Below are 20206 nucleotides of genomic sequence, written 5' to 3' on the forward strand. Positions count from 1 at the left end.
TTCATTTGGTTTCTCCACGTTGCTGAGTGGTATTTCATTTTATGAACAACCACACCTTATCCATTCTCCGGGGATAGATGTTTGTGTTGTTTACAGCTGGGGAGGGTCGTGAAGAGTCTCATTCTTCCGAGTCTCCTCTGTGACTTCTGGTGACCGCATGCCAGCATTTGCTTGGGTACCTATGTGGGAGTGGGATTATAGACCACACAGGATACCCCTCATCAGCTCCGACGGGTGCTGGCAAACAGGTTTCTGAAGTGGTTGTACCAAGCTCCACGCCCATCAACAAGGTAGGAGGGCGCCTTTCTCCATATTCTTGCCAGCTCGGTACTTTCTGTCTTTTTTATTTTAGTCATTTTGATGGGAGAATAGTGGTATTACGTTATGATTTTAACTTGATTTTCCTGATGACTTAACCCAGCTGACCACTTTTTCAAATATCTAACCACCATTAGGATATCCTTAAGTGTCTGTTCATATTCTTTTTCACTCCCCACTCATTTTCACTTCTCTAAAATTTTGTATATTCCAGTTGGAAAAGAAATCAACTTTTTTTTTTAATTGGATTACCTTATTGGCAAAACTGGAGATCATCTTATATTGGGGCAATATGGAAGTCATTGAGGTGATCTCTTAACTGATCCATCACCCTCTGCTCTCTCTCAGATGCTTTACTCCGTCTTCCGTACTACCCATAAAGTTATTTTCTGTACGCAGATCTGATCAAGTCAGTTGTAGCCCTATCCCACTCATTCTCTCCCCTCCCTGATTACCTACCTTCCTGTCGACGCTGTGCTAAACAGAGTGTTTGCAGAACCTCCCTTTGAAAGGTCATGGGGAAGAGGAGTTGGGCGGGTTCGAGGCACACTTGCTAAATATTCAGATTATCAAGGCTCTTCCCTGGAAATTCTGATTCAGTAGCTTCCAGTGGGGTCAGGAATCTGTGTGATGAACAAGCACTCCAGGTTTCTCTTATTTTCAGGGAAGTTTGAGGAATACTACAAACAGGTTGATTTTGTTTTTGCCTCAGTGCTCTTACATGTTCTCTGTCCACTGTCTGGGTTATTCTCCTCCATTGGAAGGAAACATCCACACAAATGTTGCCTCTGGGAATCCAGATTGACTCCTGCAGGCTGAGTAAATCACTCTGTAGTCAATGAAGTCTTACCCCCGGTCTTCCTCATAAACCTAGTCCACGGTGGCCTTCCCCATCTCAGCTGATTGCATGCACTGGTTTTACCTTCAGTTTAAATTCAGAATCGGCTGCAGCTTGCACACGGTCCTATTCTCCCATTACGCTCGGGCCTGCGTGACTGCACATGCCTGCTACTAGCTAGCTTTCCCGCTTGCATCTTGCACCCATGTGGTCAGAGTGATCATTATTTTAAAATCTAAGGTAACATCACATGTTCCTGCTCAAAACGCTCCAGTGGGTCCGCATTTCTCTCAGAGTAAAAGCCAAGTCTTCATGAGGTCCTACAAGACCCATCGCCATCTGCCCCCTTCCCCACCTTTACCCTTTGACCTTCTAGGCTCACTCTGCCTCAGTTATTCTGGCCTCCCTGCTTTTCTTAGAACATCCGAGGTATGGTTGCACTGTAGGGCTTTTGCACTTCCTGTTCTATCTATCTGGAACACTTGACCTGAGGCGTCTGTAGTACTAACTCCTTCACCACGTTTTTCAAGTGTTGGCTCAAACGTCTCCTTCTCAGTGAATCCTGTCTTGCCCACCCTGTTTAAAAGTGAAACCTGATCCATCCTTCCCACAGCTCCAATCTCTTATACTCCGTTCTTTTCTCCCCGTGGCATTCACTGACTTCTGGTGTACTCTTACTTATGTTTATCATTTACATCTTTCTGCAGAATATGAGTTCCCCAAAGACAATATTTTCTACTGTTGTGCTCACAATATATTCTCAAATATCAGAACAATGCCTGGCATATAATAAATGCTCAGTGAATATTTGTTTGATTTGTAGAATGTAATATTCAGGGTGCAATAGAGAAGAGGCCTTACATAGTATCTCTTTATAAGCCAGGTTTTTTATGAAGCCACTTCCAAGATACGTTGCATACCTTCACATTTTGAAGTGAAAACTTGACACTGGCAGTTTGGATGAAGATGGGGTTGCTTGTGTACTGCTTCATTGGTTTGAAGGAGAAGCCAGTTGCAGCCCAGCTCATGCTCCCTGAGTTGTGTGTATTCTCTGAGATACAGGTTTATACAACAGGGTTGACACTTGAGTCCTGGATTTTAGGTTTTTCTCTAAAAAATGCCAGCAAAGATGCTGGCATTACTTGAAGTGTCCATAGAAGCAGGTTTCCATGAAGAAATCAGGTAACTTAAGAAATGTCTTTTACGTTTGGATCAAGCACATCGATTTTGAAAAGTTTATGCATAAATTCTTAGTCCCATTATAGAACCAATGTGCTTTTGCCTATTTTAGCCCATCTGAAGAGCATTCTTGTATACCCTTGCATCAGTTTTGGGTGACCAGAAACCTAATCCTCTCTCTCATGCATTATTTCTTGAAATGCTGTGATGCAGTCCAGCTGAAATCTGATTGCTAGATAAGCATATTACTCTAGAGGGTCTATGCATATACAACTGATTTTAGAATAACTTTTACTTCTCTTACTGTGAATTCCTAAGTTTCTAATATATATGCATATGTACTTATTCATGCCTTTGAGAATGTAACTTTTACTTTGTTGAGTCCCGTATTTTCATGGGACAGGAGGATAATTTTTCTCTTAGCTTACCAAGAGATTATATGTAAAAATCTGCTGGCTCAGCAGGCCGTTCTGTCATCCTGGCTTACCTAACCTTTGGTGATCTCTCATTGTCTTCTTACTGTTTTAACTGTCTTAGCCTCCTCTCGCAACCCAGATTTGTTGACTAGAAGCTTTTTATAAGAGTAATGCCTGTACTTTAGTGTCTCCCAAGGGGCCTGGAATACTGCTGGTGCTATGATAGCTCTGAGCAGCTAAGAGCAGAATTATTTCATGAGGAGTGAATAGATTTCCTCTAATAATAAGAATGATTATTAGTAGCTCACCACTTGAAAGAATGCCAAGAAGACTTGTGTGAAGACATATATCTTAAGTCAGCTAATATAATACTTGTTTGAAAAAGCCAAATCTCAATTAGATAGTGTCATGAGGGAAAGCCTTCGTATAGTTTTATCCAAAATAAGAAAGGCAGTTAGGCACCAATTCAAATCATGCTTAAAATTCCATTTAAATGACTTCATAAACTGTATGCATTAGCAAACTTAAAAATAGACACTTTATGAACTATTACAGGAACTTTAGTGTGCAGTAAAAAAATAAATACAGCAGGGGCTTCCCTGGTGGCGCAGTGGTTGCGAGTCCGCCTGCCGATGCAGGGGACACGGGTTCGTGCCCCGGTCCGGGAAGATCCCACATGCCGCGGAGCGGCTGGGCCCGTGAGCCATGGCCGCTGAGCCTGCGCGTCCGGAGCCTGTGCTCCGCAACGGGAGAGGCCACAACAGTGAGAGGCCCGCGTACCACCAAAAAAAAAAAAAAAAAAAAATACAGCAATTGCCGTGAAGTAGAAAAATACCTAATCAGACTGTCCTTTTTTTCCCCTCAGCATTCTGAAAACTTCTATATTTCAGGGCTGTGATTTAACTAATGCTAATCTTATGAGCCTATACATCAACAGATAAATTTATATTTAATCTCTATTCTGTTATCTGTCTATTCTCTGGGATATGTGAGTACTAATGAGCCAACAAATATGGAAATTCAGTTAAAAATGCTGGGACTTAAAGGATGACAGGCAAATGAGGAAGAGAATGAAATATCTTCTGAATGCATTCATTTATTTCTGAAGTATTATTGAATACCACTAGATATTAGGAGCTGGGGGATTGGAACTGAAGTGGTAGTGAGGGCTGGGAATATAGAAGAGAAGGAAAGAGGAGCTAGCCAATCCCAGCCTTCATGGCACACAAAGTTCATTCATTCATTCATTATCTGTTGAATGCCTGTAACTCACTGTAATAGGGATACAACACTGAAATAAATCAAACGAGAAATTCTTGCCCTGACTGAGCTTATATTCTAGTGAGATAGAAAGGCAATAAATAAGGCCCCCAAAAGTAAAATAAATTAGTAGAAAGAGTTAAGGACTAAGGAGAAAAATGAAGTGGGGAGGGAGCCTGGAAGTGTTGAGGGTGGGAAGCAGGTGGCAGTCTTAGGTTGTCCAGGAAAGGATCTGATGAGAAGGTATCTTTCTAGTAAAGACCTGAGGGAAGTGAGGGAGCTAGTCGCACAGATGCCTGGAGGAGGAGCAGCGGGGCTGCCAGGAAGAGGCAGTGTGAGGTGCTGAAGTGAGAGCTCGCCTCGCATGTTCGGGGAATGCTGAGGAGGCCGCTGTGGCTGGAGCAGGATGGACGATGGGGTGAAGCCTCGTGAGGGCTGTGGGTTTCGCTCAAGGCGTGACGGGAAGCCATTGGGAGGTTTTGCCCCCAGGCCTGCGATGTGACCAAGGTAACTAACCATAATTCAAATTCAGCCATCAATGGTCAAGCAGACAGGAAAGGTTGAATTGTACTGGAAGTTGTAAAACCGGAAGGGGGTGAGAAGCCAAAGCTGGACTTAATGGTTTAGGAGTTACCTGTGAGAAAAACGCTCCATGAGTCAGGAGGATGGGGCCGACTTTGTGGAAAGAGTGGGGTGGAGACACCAAAGTAGAGCCTTAGGGGTGCCTTTGCCCACTCACGGGGGCTGCAGGGGGATCCGGTGTGATCCTCAAAATGGTAATAGGTGTCCCCCTTCTTTTGTCTTTTTACTTGTTTTATATGGGTTGTTTTCTAAGAAGATCTTTGGTATTCTTTCTCAGACTTCTTATGAGGTGAAATGATGAAAGAAGGAAGGAAAGATAATTGGAAAACTGTATCTATGATGTTGTCTTCATGTTAATTACCAGCTCATTGTGCAGCGGAGGAGGTGGGTGGGCAAGTGGCTGGCCTCCAGCCCACTTCTGGCCAGTTAGAACCACAGTTGAGAACTGTTCGTAAAGACATAATAAATATCTACGATTTTAGGCCTAAAAAACCAAAATAAAGCAAAACCTCAAGAGTATTATCTTCTGAGAACTATAGTGATTTCAATTTATTTTCCTTTTTTGTCATCGCTCTTGCTATCCTACTTAAGTATCTTCAGCCACAATTATCAAAACACTAATTTGTTCATTTTAATTTTTATCACCTGTAAAATGATAAAGGTACTCGCAAATCAATGTTTTCACAAGTTGAATTGTGTGCCTTTCATACCAAGACTCGGTTGTGTGTTTTTTTTTTAAAGATAAAACCCTGTGTTGTCGTCGGGACTGAAAGCAAAATTTCACAGGCTGTTGCTTCTGCCAAAGAAACCTTGCCCTCTCTTGGCTTAAGGTGTTAAAACACTTAGCAGTGTTTTCTGTCTAATTTTATTTATTTTTATTTTTTATTTTTTGCGGTACGCGGGCCTCTCACTGTTGTGGCCTCTCCCGTTGCGGAGCACAGGCTCCGGATGCACAGGCTCAGCGGCCATGGCTCACGGGCCCAGCCGCTCTGTGGCAAGTGGGATCTTCCCGGACCGAGGCACGAACCCGTGTCCCCTGCATCGGCAGGCGGACTCTCAACCACTGCGCCACCAGGGAAGCCCTTCTGTCTAATTTTAAACTGTTGTTTTCTAATTCTGAATTGGAGCAGCTTGTCATAGATGAAATGTCATAGATATATATTTTACCCCTAAGTGGATGCATGCACCTAATTTCTCTGTGCCTTTTGGATGGAAGTCAGAGTTAAAGTGGAAAATTGCTGTCGGAAGCTGGCATATTTTTAAACTCTTGAGTGAGTTAAGGGGGGAATAAAAACTCTTTCCACCCTTGACTGCATGGAAAATATTAAACTCCTTGTCAGTAAGCAGGGGAGATGATGAGTATTGTGGATTTTCATCCTTCTCTCACGAGTTCTTATGATTCACATCCTATCCCTGTTGTAGTGTTGGTCTGCATTAACGATCTTGAATGCCGAGATTGAACCATTATTTTTATACTTATTTTTTCTTGAACCTGATGGGTGCTTTGAGAATATTAATTATATACCTTTTTTGTTGCAAAGGTTCTAGCAGTTTGGCTTCATCTTGACTGATGCCCTTGACTTCAGAGTATAAATAGAAAAAGAGATAGGTGACAGGGATTGATTAGCAATCCTCCTTCTAAGCAAAACAGTAAACCTATCTAGATAAATCACCAGCCCCAAAGCCTGGAGAATGCATGCTAAAGAATTAAGGGTAGCGTGCGTGTGTGTGTATGTGTGTGTGTGTGTGTGTGTGTGTGTTTAACTGATAGGGAAATTTTCTAGAAGAGCCACAAGAACACAAAGATTCTATCTGGTCCATTTTGCTGTTCTTCAATTTTTATTAGAAAATAGGCTTATAGGTTTTACTAAGCTATTAGAATGATTATTCGCAACCCTCCCCCCTTTTTAAGGGAATTTTTTTTTTTTTTAAGTAACAGGAAACTGAGATCAGTATTTCATTGCTGTTTCAAGTCTCTCTCTCAATATATATGTGTATTACTTTGTTATTATTAGACTTTAATTGTAGGGTTGAAAGAGCTCAGGGAATCACCTGATTCATCCTCTGGCACTTTGAAGCCATCACAGATAGCTGAAAAAATATTTTAGTATTTTTCTGGCATTTACTCTGTGCCCTGCCGTGTTTGAAGCACTTCACATCAATTAACTCATTTAGCCCTGACATCCACCCAAAGGGATGGGCACTGTTTTTATTCCCATGTACCATATAAAGAAACTGAAGCACAAAGAAGTTTGGCAACTCTACCCATAAGGAATGGATCTGGGACTTGAACCCAGACACCAGAGTCTGTGCTCTCGACCTTTACGTACCGCCTGCCTCTTTCCTTCTCCCATTCCTTCTAGAGTTTCTAATTCTAAGGGTTAATTTTTACTCTCACTTTCCTTTACCTAACGTGGTTTCCTCAGCCTATAGTTTAAGGTTCCTTTTCGGTTTGGGTTTTTTTTTTTTTTCCTTTTTCTGAGCACTTCTCCAGCTTTCCGTCAGTCACTGCGGCTCCATTCTCTCACCTTCCTCCTCAGTGATGTACTCAACCCTCAAACCATTTCTGAATTCTTAGGTTATATGTCAGGACTAGAAGCTGGTGGCTGTCATAATGACCAGTTCTGAGTAAGATAATATTAATAGTACAGTTACCTCACGGTTCCTCACATATAGCCTCTATTCCTGTTTACCACATCTTTTTTCTGCTGCATTTGCAAAAGCACGTTATTCATGCCTTAGGTCATGCTATGAGTGATGCCATTTTATGGATTCGTGAATAGTCTCAGATTTCCCAAGACCTTTGGATGTGGACTGTAATCCATAAACATCCTCTCCTCTTTGTGGACCTCGTATAGCATCTCTTTAGGTGATCTAGGAAAGTTTCTAACTGTGTGTCCTAGGATCTTCTAGCTCTTGAGACACGCTGCTCTTAAGATGTCGAATGTCTAAATCCCCATTATACATACAACTGTCAAAGACAGTTTGGTCGATGGGGACTTTGGACCAGCCGGTGGCACGTTATCCTCCTGGCTGAATCGCAGAGAAGAGAGTAAAGCGCGGAGCACCGTCTCCCCTGCCCCCCACACAGAGCGCTCCTCACCCCATTCCCCACACCCCCTCTCCGCTAGGTGGAATCTAGTGGACCCTCTGCCCTTATTGAGGATGAAATCCTGCAGATGAGTTTTCTGCTGCCTAAACCAAAGGTAAGCGTTCCGCGGTCAGTCACTGCTGCTCCATTCTCTCGTGATGTGCCACGTGATGTTGAGTGACTGCTGCCATATTTTACTAAGTCAGGAAGAATTTCACAGGATTATAAGTTGCAACTACAACGTTTAGCGCCATCCTTACCCTTCCATGATAATAGTTGACATCTAGAGTCTGAGGTGGCGGGGGATGGTGGGAAGCAGTCCCCCACTTACGTTTTCTTGGATGTGCTGCTGCTGGGTTTTGTTGTTGTTGTTATCTTGGGTGTTGCTAGGCTGGATTGTCTCCCCATAAGGGTCCTAACCTCCCTTCAGGAGCCCCCTAGACTCAGGACCCCTGCTGCCACTTTTGACTCCATTAGAGCAAGATCTTGACTACTTTGCCTGTTGACCCTTCTTTGAAAGTGATGTACATGCTTGCTGAAATTGTCCAGTTAGTGCACCCAGATTCCCTATTACCCGGCATGTTTATGTTCCTGTGACCTTCTTCCTAGACCGTGGGAACTTTGGCCAGTGGATTGGAGATGAGGGAGTGTTTTTCCTTCCAGCTGGGGAGCTTAGGTGTTCCCATGGCATCCTGTTCTTGCCTGTGTATATCATGATCACACTGTAATTTATCTATTCCCCTGCGAGCCTCCACTACCTGGCGGAAATTCTCAGACTATGGGCAGGCAGTTCTGGGTCTGGCTTGGTGAGGCTCCCCAGCTCTAGTCTTTGTTTTCCCTCCCTCGTTCCAAATGTCATTCAAGATGGCAGTGTTAGTACCAATCCAAGGAACCTCTTGGTTTTAATAGGCTTTCAGGAATTGGCCGAGAGACTTATCTACTGTACACCTATATGGCTGAAAAAAGTCTAATTTCTCAACAATGGACTTAGAACCAAGCTTTCTGGAGCACAGCTGCCTTTAGTCCAGTTCCAACACCTCTGTGTCTTTGTCCTGTGATGTCTTCCAGCAGTGCCCTTCTCCTGTGGGGCTCCCATCTACCAAACTGTTCTTCACTCCCAAAGCCAGCCAAGAGATTGTCACCTCTGAGAATCTCCCCTCACTCCTCTCCCATCCAGAGCTCACCCCTCTCTTTCACTGGGCTTTTAGTATGCCAAATGCATTTAGCTCTAATTATTTAAAATTACCTAATCTATCTCCTGTGTTGGACTAGAGCTTCTTGAGGCCAAGGCCCATGTCTATTCATTTTGCATTTCTGCTCATAATATGGTGCCAGGTACATCGCAGCAGCTCAATAACTGGGGAGTTGGATTAGATCCCTTTGTAATAATAGCACTGGGGGAAGGGGAGGGATCATCTGGTGAATAGAATAGGAACCCAAGTGGAGAAAGGGAATGGAGCAGCTCATTATTTCGATGACTAATGGGAGGCTGAATTGAGGGGAAAGATGAGTTTGGGGCAGGCATGCCATCAGGGGATGACACCATACCAGTTTGGCTGGTGGCAGGCCTTCTAGGAGTTCTGGACTGAGATGCTAGCAGAGGTGTGAGGAGAGCTAGGGGCTGTGGGATTCGTAGATGGAGCCCTGGGAATGGCATGTTTCTATGGGACACCAAGATGAGAGATGCAGTGTTGGGAGAAGGGGAAGGACCCTGGAGATGATGGGCGTGTTGGAAGGAGGACAGAGATAGCTGGTAACTGGCAGGGGTGGCAGTGGGGAAGGGGCGGGGGGAGGGACGGGGCAGGGGGTCCAGCGGCAACAAGCAGATGTCAGGGAGGGGAGTTGCTGCGACCATGGCAGCTCTAGGCGGCCGGCAGTGTCGGGCAGCTGTATGCACTGGACGGACAGTCAGTGACTGGTGATTGAATTGTATCTTAGGTAGTCATGGGGAGCTAGGGCTGGTAAAAGAACCAAGTGACAGGCTTGGCTGAGCTTGCAGGGAATGAGATCATTTGTGACCGTAATGCTGAACAAACAGGATTAAAGGGCGCGTCAGAAACGTAACTTTGTTCTCTCCTCCTCTCCCCTATTCCAACCACTCCGCGGAGCTGGGTTTTCTGTCCCTGCATGAAATCTAAGACAGACTTCACTACTTTACAGCTTCTCTCAGATCAAAGAAAGAAAAAAATCTTTCAGTAACTTTTATCCATAAACACAGTCTTGGTTTAGTAAGGATCGTGTCTGGTCTAGTCCAGTGTAGTACTACACATTTTTTTCATTTAAAGGTAAAGCTTTTCCCACTCTTGCAGCTCCCATTTGCTGTAGATGTGAAGCCTGTAGTGTGGGAGAGAGTCCCGATGGGCTTCTGCCTATTTTCCCCCTAACACATCTGCTCTCTCTCCTGCACTCCACAGGCAACTCCAGCTACTTCAGAGTAGATGGGGGAGGTGGGGTTGGTAAAGTGCAGGAAGGTCCTACAGCAGGACATCAGTTTGCCTTGGGTTTCCTGCCATGGCAGATGTAAACCTGACTTGTTCCTTTGTGGGCACTTGTGTAGGCTCTTTAGTGGGGAGAGTCTCTCCCTCCTTCATCTCTGTGGCTATCTTACCTAAGTTTTTCCTGACATGGCGGAATCCACCCCTTCTTTCAGCAAGCCTTAGTATACTGCTGAGGTTTCCTCACCCACCCACGCATCTTTCACTGAGGCTCACGCAGCTCGTGTTGACTTGGCAGTACTTATGGGATATCTGGGTGGAAATCCTCTCCTAGCACCTGAGGGAGAGGTGGGAGCTGGACACACAGATGTGAGGGTAAGTGCCGTGTAGATGTTGGCTGAAGTCGTGAGCGTGGACACGCTTGTCCGGGAAGAGACCTGGAGCCTCACACAGACTCATGTTGCAGAAGCATGAGGACAAGAAGGTGGAAGCCTCTTCCAGAGTGTTGGTTTTACAGAGGGGCAGACTGCATAGGAGTCAGCCCAGAATTATGCCTATTATTGTGTCCATCTTTTACCAAGAATGTGGAACTTAAAATGCATACATTTTAATTTTAATTGTGAAAGGACTCTAAACTGTCTTCTTCCTGTTTTGAAAATTGATGTTAATTTTACCTTAGAATTTCTAATTCTTTGAAGATAAGTTTTAACTTTTTTTTTTCCAGTTGTGTATGAACACAGATCAAGATTAGAGAAATCCTTGCAAAAGGAAAGACTTGAACATAAGAAAGCAAAGGAAGGTAAATAAATAATGTAATTCGTGTTCTGTGTTTTTATCATACTCTTCTTTGAAGCATCACGTATTTTACTATTTTTTTTGCTAAGAAATTTTTCAGATCACCCAAAGTCAGTTTTATTTGGTGGATGGAGAAGGAGATACCAAGCAATATGCTATACATTGTGCGACAAAATAATTCCTGTTCAAGACTAGATTTAGAATCTTTCATTCAGTTGGTGCCACTTTGAGGTCCTTCATATATTGGTTATATGTATTGCTTCGGAAATAACACACAGCTTTTCTTTGAATATTATCAATGCATACGTTACTAACACCTGACTTCCGTCCACAGGCATCCAGGAAAAGTAACAGCATGCGTTGTCCAGAATATGACAAACGTTATATAAACATATACATATACATGTACATTTAGAACGTAATGAATTGATCTTATTGTACAATGTCTTTTAGGTTATACACCTGTTTTCATCTTGTGGTAAAGGCTTTATTGGCACAACTGATTGGTTTGGTTTGAAAAATCAACATTTAGCACAGGTATTAGGCAATGCTGTTGATTTTTATCAGAGTTTTTCTATAAAGCATGGAGCTTATACAGGTTGTGGTTTGAAATTACCTGCATTCTTTTTTTTTTTTTTTACATCTTTATTGGAGTATAATTGCTTTACAATGGTGTGTTGGTTTCTGCTTTATAACAAAGTGAATCAGTTATGCATATACATATGTTCCCATATCTCTTCCCGCTTGCGTCTCCCTCCCTCCCACCCTCCCTATCCCACCCCTCCAGGCGGTCACAAAGCACCGAGCTGATCTCCCTGTGCTATGCGGCTGCTTCCCACTAGCTATCTACCTTACGTTTGGTAGTGTATAGATGTCCATGCCTCTCTCTCGCTTTGTCACAGCTCACCCTTCCCTCTCCCCATATCCTCAAGTCCATTCTCTAGTAGGTCTGTGTCTTTATTCCTGTCTTACCCCTACGTTCTTCATGACATTTTTTTTTCTTAAATTCCATATATATGTGTTAGCATACGGTATTTGTCTTTCTCTTTCTGACTTACTTCACTCTGTATGACAGACTCTAGGCCTATCCACCTCATTACAAATATGTGCCACATCTTCTTTATCCATTCATCCGATGATGGACACTTAGGTTGTTTCCATCTCTGGGCTATTGTAAATAGAGCTGCAATGAACATTCTGGTACATGACTCTTTTTGAAGTATGGTTTTCTCAGGGTATATGCCCAGTAGTGGGATTGCTGGGTTGTATGGTAGTTCTATTTGTAGTTTTTTAAGGAACCTCCATACTGCTCTCCATAGTGGCTGTACCAATTCACATTCCCACCAGCAGTGCAAGAGGGTTCCCTTTTCTCCACACCCTCTCCAGCATTTATTGTTTCTAGATTTTTTGATGATGGCCATTCTGACTGGTGTGAGATGATATCTCATTGTAGTTTTGATTTGCATTTCTCTAATGATTAATGATGAGCATTCTTTCATGTGTCTGTTGGCAGTCTGTATATCTTCTTTGGAGAAATATGGTCACCTTATCTTTGATAAAGGAGGCAGGAATGTACAGTGGAGAAAGGACAGCCTCTTCAATAAGTGGTGCTGGGAAAACTGGACAGGTACATGTAAAAGTATAAGATTAGAACACTCCCTAACACCATACACAAAAATAAACTCAAAATGGATTAAAGACCTAAATGTAAGGCCAGAAACTATCAAACTCTTAGAGGAAAACATAGGCAGAACACTCTATGACATAAATCACAGCAAGATCCTTTTTGACCCACCTCCTAGAGAAATGGAAATAAAAACAAAAATAAACGGGACCTAATGAAACTTCAAAGCTTTTGCACAGCAAAGGAAACCATAAGCAAGACGAAAAGACAACCCTCAGAGTGGGAGAAAATATTTGCAAATGAAGCAACTGACAAAGGATTAATCTCCAAAATTTATAAGCAGCTCATGCAGCTCAATAACAAAAAAACAAACAACCCAATCCAAAAATGGGCAGAAGACCTAAATAGACATTTCTCCTGCATTCTATTTTTATTTATTCATCTTTTTGGTAAATCTTGAGATTGAAGTGAGATGTTCCGCCTGATTACCTTGGTGTGAGGTAGAAGGAGGGAGAACAGAGGAGGGCAGTGTGGGCTAGGATGTTTTACTGAGATGTTTCAGATCATTAAAATGCTTTGATAGGATTTGGATTTCCCTTGTCTTCAAAAGCAGAGTGATTTTATAGAGCCATCTAGTGGATAATAAAGCCTTAAGAGCATGAAAGATGGTTTCCACGGCTTGATTTCCTTTTCAGGTCCTGAATGATTTTCGTGTGCCATCTAGTGGCTGGCAATAAAACATCTCTGTCCTTAGGTGCACTTCATGTTTTTTTTCTCCTTAATTTCAAGGACAGTTCATCACCAAGTACACATTCTAAATGCACTTTTAATCAGTTGGTTATAGTGTGTATTTTGTTGATACAAGATTCACAACTTAAAGGTAAAGAGGAAAATTATATAACAGTTTTTTTCAACTCTTTCTAAAGCATTAAAAGACAAAGTATATAAGTCACCAAGTAGATTGTCTTAAACCTGAAACATTTTTTAGGTCTGAGTAAAGTATGCCTATGTTCTTTTAGATGTCTAAAAATGCCACAGTGAATTAACTTATACTCTATTTTCTCCATTTTGTATTTTCTAGATTTTCTGGTTTATAAATTAGAAGCACAAGAAACACTAAATAAGGGAAGGGTGAGTTTTTTTTTTTTTCTCCCTTAATTTTTTATTTCACGAAACTTGCAAGAGGGGGAAATATGGAAATATCGCAAAACCTTTTACTCTGTTGATCATTAGGATTGAAGGGCTGAAATACATTTCCCTCCTCCCCTCCCTCCCTTCCTCTCTCCTTTCCTTCCTTCCTTGCCAAGAGATTCTCAGAGGAAGACCTAAAAACTGCTCTTTTAAAACCTACCTTCCTTTATCACATTACTGTGATAGTGATAAATTGGAAATAGCCTTAATAATGTTCAACCATAAACATAATCTCTTCATAAAGAGATTATTTTTATTCACTTATTTATTCATTTGTAGTCTCTCTTTTCTATAGAATGTGATATTTATTTTAATTTGCCTTTGCAGGAAGTCACTGTCACTTGCATAGACATTGCTGTTTAATGTCTGACACGGTACCTGGCCTAGAGTTCCCATGTTCAAAAACATCTGTGGAACGAATGAATACATAAATGATACTGGCAGTTTAAAAAGGTTTTAAGTCCAAATTAACTGGAGAAAAACAAGTTTTTCTCTTACTCTAAGAAAAATATGTAAGCATTGGTTGAATAAAGCATTGGTGTTTTGGGGTATTAAAACTGAGAAGAGTCTGTTCCTTGAATAGCTAGGAGGCTGTCGGCTTTCAACTCTTACCTGCTTTTAAAAGCCCTAGCCAGAACTGTGTGTATTGTGTTGTGCATTTTGTAATGTAATTTATTACAAATTAAAATGGTAAAGTGATAAAATAAAATGATAAAGCAAAAATGCAGTTCATTTTAGAAGCTGCAAGAATATGAAAGAAAGAAAGAATTGAGGCTGTGCTTGTACCGGTGACGGGTAAAGCAAGGAGTGGGGCACATAAGATAGAACAACACAGCAGCCTGGGGAGAGAAAACCTTCAGGTGGTTTGTGGTTTGCACCCTCACTAGTTATGGTTGTCCAGGACTGGACTTGTGTGAGGTCCAAATGTGAAGATGCTCCACTGGCACACAGAGACACACTCCTGGAGCGCGTGCTTCAGCCATAGGTGTAGGCTCAAGTTTTGGTCCTGGCTCTGCTACTAAAGGAAATGTTTGTCCTGGCCTGTTCCTTAGCCTTTCTGTTTCTCACTCTGTGAGTTGGATTCTAGTTGGGGTAAAGTCACGTATGTAGAATTTCTTACCCGCTGAAGTTCGAGGCAGGAAAGTGCCTTTTCTCTCCCTTCCCGGAAGCCACGCGAAGCTTGTGAGGCCTGGTTTATCTCCTTTTCCCCTTGGAGCACCGGGCACAATATATCAGCCATGTGTGGTGCTGCATCTCAGGACAAGTTCCCCTGTGCCTCTGGCCTCAGTTTTTCTTCTCAATATGAGAGTGGAAGTAAATCACCTCCAAGGGCCCTGTCAAGCTGCTGTTTCATAATTCCATGTCCTGATTTTTCATTATTAAAGTCTAGCAAACTTAGAGGAATGTGAAAACTTCATTTCTGCTATTAAGTAAAGAGATGGCCTCAGAATTGTCCTGTTTCGAGCTTAGAGTTCATTTTCACTTAACACAAGTGAAATGAGTGAAATCCTTCCATGAAGACCCTTAAGCTCTGGTTAGCAAAAGAGCCAAATTTGTTATTTTTGCGTTAACTGTTTGCTTTTCAATTTACAGCAAGATTCTAATAGCAGGTACAGCGCGTTGAATGTCCAACATCAGATGTTAAAGGTGAGTAATTTCAAGTTGTTCTTCGTGAGTGAATCAAAGGATTAACTAAGTAACTTAAGTGATCAAGGAAAGTTTACAGAAAGTTGATTTGTGTTGTGTTATGGTATATTAAAGCCATTTCTGGCTGAAAGCGATATATAATTGTAATGCTCCATCGTGTTTATCACCTGATTACAAAGAACATATTTAGCTCATTACACATTTTTTATAAATGAGGCTCTCTGGTCACCTAATTTTTAATTTTGTTCTCTATCCTTTAAGGATTTTTGTTTGTTTGTTCTTTGTTTTGTTTTGCGGTACGTGGGTCTCTCACTGTTGTGGCCTCTCCCGTTGCGGAGCACAGGCTCCGGACGCGCAGGCTCAGCGGCCATGGCTCACGGGCCCAGCCGCTCCGCGGCATGTGGGATCTTCCCGGACCGGGGCACGAACCCGTGTCCCCTGCATCGGCAGGCGGACTCTCAACCGCTGCGCCACCAGGGAAGCCCCTTTGTTTGTTTTTTTAAATCTAATTTCTCAGAGTGGTTTTTCTTAGATATTTTCTTTTATCTTAGTTGCACTGGAGGCAGTAGAAGTATTAAAATGCTGCCTTCCTGTTACTAATGTGTAATAAGTGTTCTGCCTACCACAGGAGCACAATTTTTGTTTAAAGATTCTCCTTCCATGGTACTTGGATAAAACTCATTATTGTGTCAGGAAAATTGAAAAAAAAAAAAAGAGAGAGAGAGATGCATTATTTCTGTTCAGGCCAGAAGAGATGAACAGCAGACAGTATGCCACCCTGCACAGCAGGGAAAAAATACCATGCCACTGTCTCCAGCCCCTACCCCCCAGCTTTTTGTTTGGTGTTGTGTTTTCTCCTATATCAGTAGGGCATATCTTTTTATTGAAACCAGCATCTTTCCTATTATCAAGAAAGCAATACATGAATTAAAGCAGACCACCCTTTCACATTAAGCATCTGGAGACTGTAGAATTTATCTAGATTGTGATTACAGTATTATAATCAGGAGTAGTATAAGTGAGAATCGTTCTATAAACAATCGATTTATTACTTCTCCCAAACGGAAAAAAGTCTTTTTTTCCCCCCCTTCTTTAAACTGGGTTACCAGGAAGGCTGAAAATCAAAGAAAGGAAATAAAAAATGTTGCTGGGAAAACATCAGATTGAAAGAGGCAGTCTAGAGTGTCCACGGAGGGGTAATTTTTTCATTGGCTTTACCCTGTTTCCACAGTAACTTGAGTCCCTGGGCATTTCCCCACATCCCTTCCTTTTCCATCTCTCATGCAAACTTCCAACTTCTTGTTTTTCCCGTTAATGTTAAAAATTCAGGAGAAAATTATTTTTGGCCATGATCCCAAACTATTCATTTGGAATGGAAGGGAAATGGAAGGGAGCTGCACAAATTCAAAGCAGTCTGAGGAAAACGAAGGCTACTTCTTCATTTGTGCTGACTTTCTGGCAAGAGAAAGACTACGCTATCGAGAGACAGATTCTGATATAATTTAGAGAATGTACATCCCTGCTAAAGTTTTCATCTTTGCAGAGTCAACATGAGGAGCTAAAGAAACAGCACAGCGACTTGGAAGAGGAACACCGCAGGCAAGGAGAAGACTTCAGTAGGACATTTAATGACCACAAGCAGCGATACCTGCAGCTGCAGCAAGAGAAAGAACAAGAGCTTTCTAAGCTAAAAGGTATTTGGAAACCTAATTAGTCACTGTGCATGGAAATGAATACTCATATTAACGTTTGAATAGAACAATAGACTTTTGTTTTATTTTGTTTGTTACTTGCTGATTGATTACCTTACATATGGTCCTTTACCAGTTACTTCTTACTTCTTTACAAAGTTTCACACTTATCTCTTTGGGTTTGTTTAGGGAAACAGAATAGAATACTTAGTGTTTCTCAACGGGGCACATTGGCCATGTTGGGCAAGACAGTTCTCTTTTTAAGTGTGTTGTGAGACATTTAGCATCTCTGACCCCATCCACAAAATGCCATCAGTGCTCCCCAGTTACAGTGATGCATTTCCAAATGTCCACAGGGGCATAAAGACTCCCTGTTGATCGCTAATAGTAGCTTCAAAAAGCTCAGGCTCTGGAGTCAGACTGCCCTCGTGAATCTTGGCCTCTTCAATGACTAGTTTATATATGACCACAGGCAAGTTGTGTAGCGTAAACCATCCTCATCTGTAAAAGCGAGCTATTCGTAAAAAGTATCAACCTTGTAGAGTTGGTATGAGGATTACATCGTGCAGAGCACCTAGAACAGTTACTGGTACGTGGTAGACCTTCAGTCTATATTAACCACCACCAGCATCAGCATCAGGTATTTTCATAGTAATGTGGAACAAAATATATCACTTCTGAGTACATGTGAGTTCTGGAAAAGGGCTATAGCATATTCTACAATCACCTATCCAGGTACTAAATAAGTCTGAAGTGTGAGATTTGGTTTAAAAACGTACATGGTGCTTGCAAAAACACGGGTGAAATCCTGGCGCTTTGCAAAAACACGGGTGAAATCCTGGTGCTTGCTAAAACACGGGTGAAATCCTGGTGCTTGCAGAAAAATGGGTGAAATCCTGGTGCTTTGCAAAAACACGGGTGAAATCCTGGTGCTTTGCAAAAACATGGGTGAAGAACAATTTCCTGGTTTTATATAAAATGTCATCATAGAAGGAAACCGTGTGAAGGGTCCTTTGGACTTTTCTGTACTTTTTTTTTGCAATGTTTTGTCTCGAAGTGTTCCAAAATAATAGGCTAATAACAGTATTCCAAAATAATAGGAATACTTTGTAAGTATTCCAACAAGGCACCTGGGAGTTAAATAGCCACTGAGGCAGTTTACAAAGGGTTGAGGTGGTCTTGATGGAGCCAGATGTCAGCGGATGATACCCAAGAGATGTAGACATGTAGGGGCCTTGGCTTGTTGGTGGTGAGCCGGGTGGTGAGGAGTCAGTAAGATAACAAAATAGAGAAAGGAAGAGACTAAACACTGAAAGCCCTTACAAAGGTGGTAAAAGGAAGAGAGAACCAGAAGACTCCAGTGCACAGACAGCACTTGCCACCCTGGGGATGCTACACCTTTGTGTGGTGAAGGAGGACATTTGACTTGTAGGATCCACTGTTGAGCATTTTCAAACCTGAGCCAAGCTGAGGGGATATATTTAATTATATTGATATGAAGGAGATCTAAAATTTTCTAGGTGTCTGACCTTGGAATGCTTTACATAATTTAGTTCATTCAATTTTAGTAATAACCCTAAATGGCATATTATCTTGTGTCTACTCTATAGTTACTCCTTTCTTTGAAACCAAGTCCATGTATAGTAAAATGTTAACAAGAAATCAGAACCATGGAAAATACTTGTCTGTGAGTTCTGCATATACTCAGATAGTTCAAGCCTGATGGCCTGGTCTGAGCTTCCTGGAACCCAGAACAAAAGTAGAAATACAGCAAGTGATAGGGCTTTTGTCATCAGAAGAGAGAATCTACCAAATACCTTGGTGGGTGAGGGAGCGATAGAGAGAGACAGAGATGGAGACAGAGGGCGAGAGAGAGAGAGAGAACGGTATTTTTGATGTCAGTTAATTTTTGGAAGAAGTTTATCAGAGAGACTTAAAACAACTTAATGTGACAGTGCCTTTGATGACACTTTGATAAGTGATTTTCACATCAGCGCTTTTGTTTGATTATGGTCCCTGATAGTAAATTAAAGATAGATGCATCGTGATAGACGCGGGTCTGTAGCAGCAAGCCTATGACGTGTGTAGTCCGAGTAGTCTTTGGCAGGTTACTATGACACGAGGAGGGAGTTTAGAATTTAGAATATGGATAGCTGTGAGCTGGTAGCATATAAACTTAGATGATTATTCTTCCCATTATTGTTATAATAATAGCTGACACTTAACAAATGTTTTCCATGTGCCAGTACTGGGGGAAATTCTTTGTACAGGTATCTTATTTAAGTCTCACAACAACCTGCAAGGTAGGCATTATATTTAGTCTAATTTAACAAGTGAAGAAATTGAGGCCTGCTAAAGTTAGGTAACTTGCTCAGGGTCACACAGCAAAGGCACAGGAGACACTGTCATTAAGGTTATAAACTGAATTCCTTTAAAAGTCAGCCAAGTTCGGGTATTTCAGGTGCATGTGTGCCTGTGTGTAGACTGAGGGCCCATCCAGCCGATGACACACTTGTGGTCCTCTTCGATTGCCACAGTGTCCTGTTTTGTTTTTTTTTGCGGTACGCAGGCCTCTCACTGTTGTGGCGTCTCCCGTTGCGGAGCACAGGCTCCGGACACGCAGGCTCAGCGGCCATGGCTCACGGGCCCAGCCGCTTCGCGGCATGTGGGATCTTCCCGGACCGGGGCACGAACCCGCGTCCCCTGCATCGGCGGGTGGACTCTCAACCACTGCGCCACCAGGGAAGCCCCCACAGTGTCCTGTTTTGACCTTTGAGAAAATCCGGTATGACATGTAGGTGGACAACCCAACCACTGGCCACATTTCCCACCTTGTTCTTGATCTCTCCCCAAACCCAATCACGAAGCCAGTGCCCGGGGATCAAGCAGGGACTCTAGTGGAGTGAAAGTGGACAGAAAGTATGAGGCGGGATGGTGACTGAAACTTTCCTTCTGTGCTGAGGGCCACCCTGGAGACATAAAGTTCTGCCTGCAGCGAGTGGCTGCCACTTTGGGGACGGTTTGCCCAACGCAGTGCAGGTCCACACCTGCTGCTGTCCCAGCATAATTCTTAACAGCACCCCTTTCACTCTCAACAGTATCTCCCGTTGGAGATGAGTCATTATGGTCACGCAGCCAC

At 42.5% G+C, this 20206-nt stretch overlaps 1 protein-coding gene across 4 annotated transcripts in view; it reads left to right on the forward strand.

Annotated features, from left to right (window-relative positions):
- The window catches only part of GOLIM4 (golgi integral membrane protein 4), an 80798-nt gene that overhangs the window by 32227 nt on the left and 28365 nt on the right, over positions 1 to 20206 (forward strand). For all 4 annotated transcript variants that reach the window (XM_029214419.1, XM_029214421.1, XM_029214418.1 and 1 more), the window contains exons 2-5: positions 10844 to 10918; positions 13620 to 13669; positions 15323 to 15376; positions 16920 to 17070. In XM_029214419.1, coding sequence (XP_029070252.1) covers positions 10844 to 10918; positions 13620 to 13669; positions 15323 to 15376; positions 16920 to 17070 — 330 coding nt within the window. The remainder of the gene's footprint in view (positions 1 to 10843; positions 10919 to 13619; positions 13670 to 15322; positions 15377 to 16919; positions 17071 to 20206) is intronic.

This window comes from Monodon monoceros, unplaced genomic scaffold (genome assembly GCF_005190385.1).
Source record: "Monodon monoceros isolate NGI ecotype Baffin Bay Population unplaced genomic scaffold, NGI_Narwhal_1 Super_Scaffold_11, whole genome shotgun sequence".
In the NCBI taxonomy this organism is placed as follows: domain Eukaryota; kingdom Metazoa; phylum Chordata; class Mammalia; order Artiodactyla; family Monodontidae; genus Monodon; species Monodon monoceros.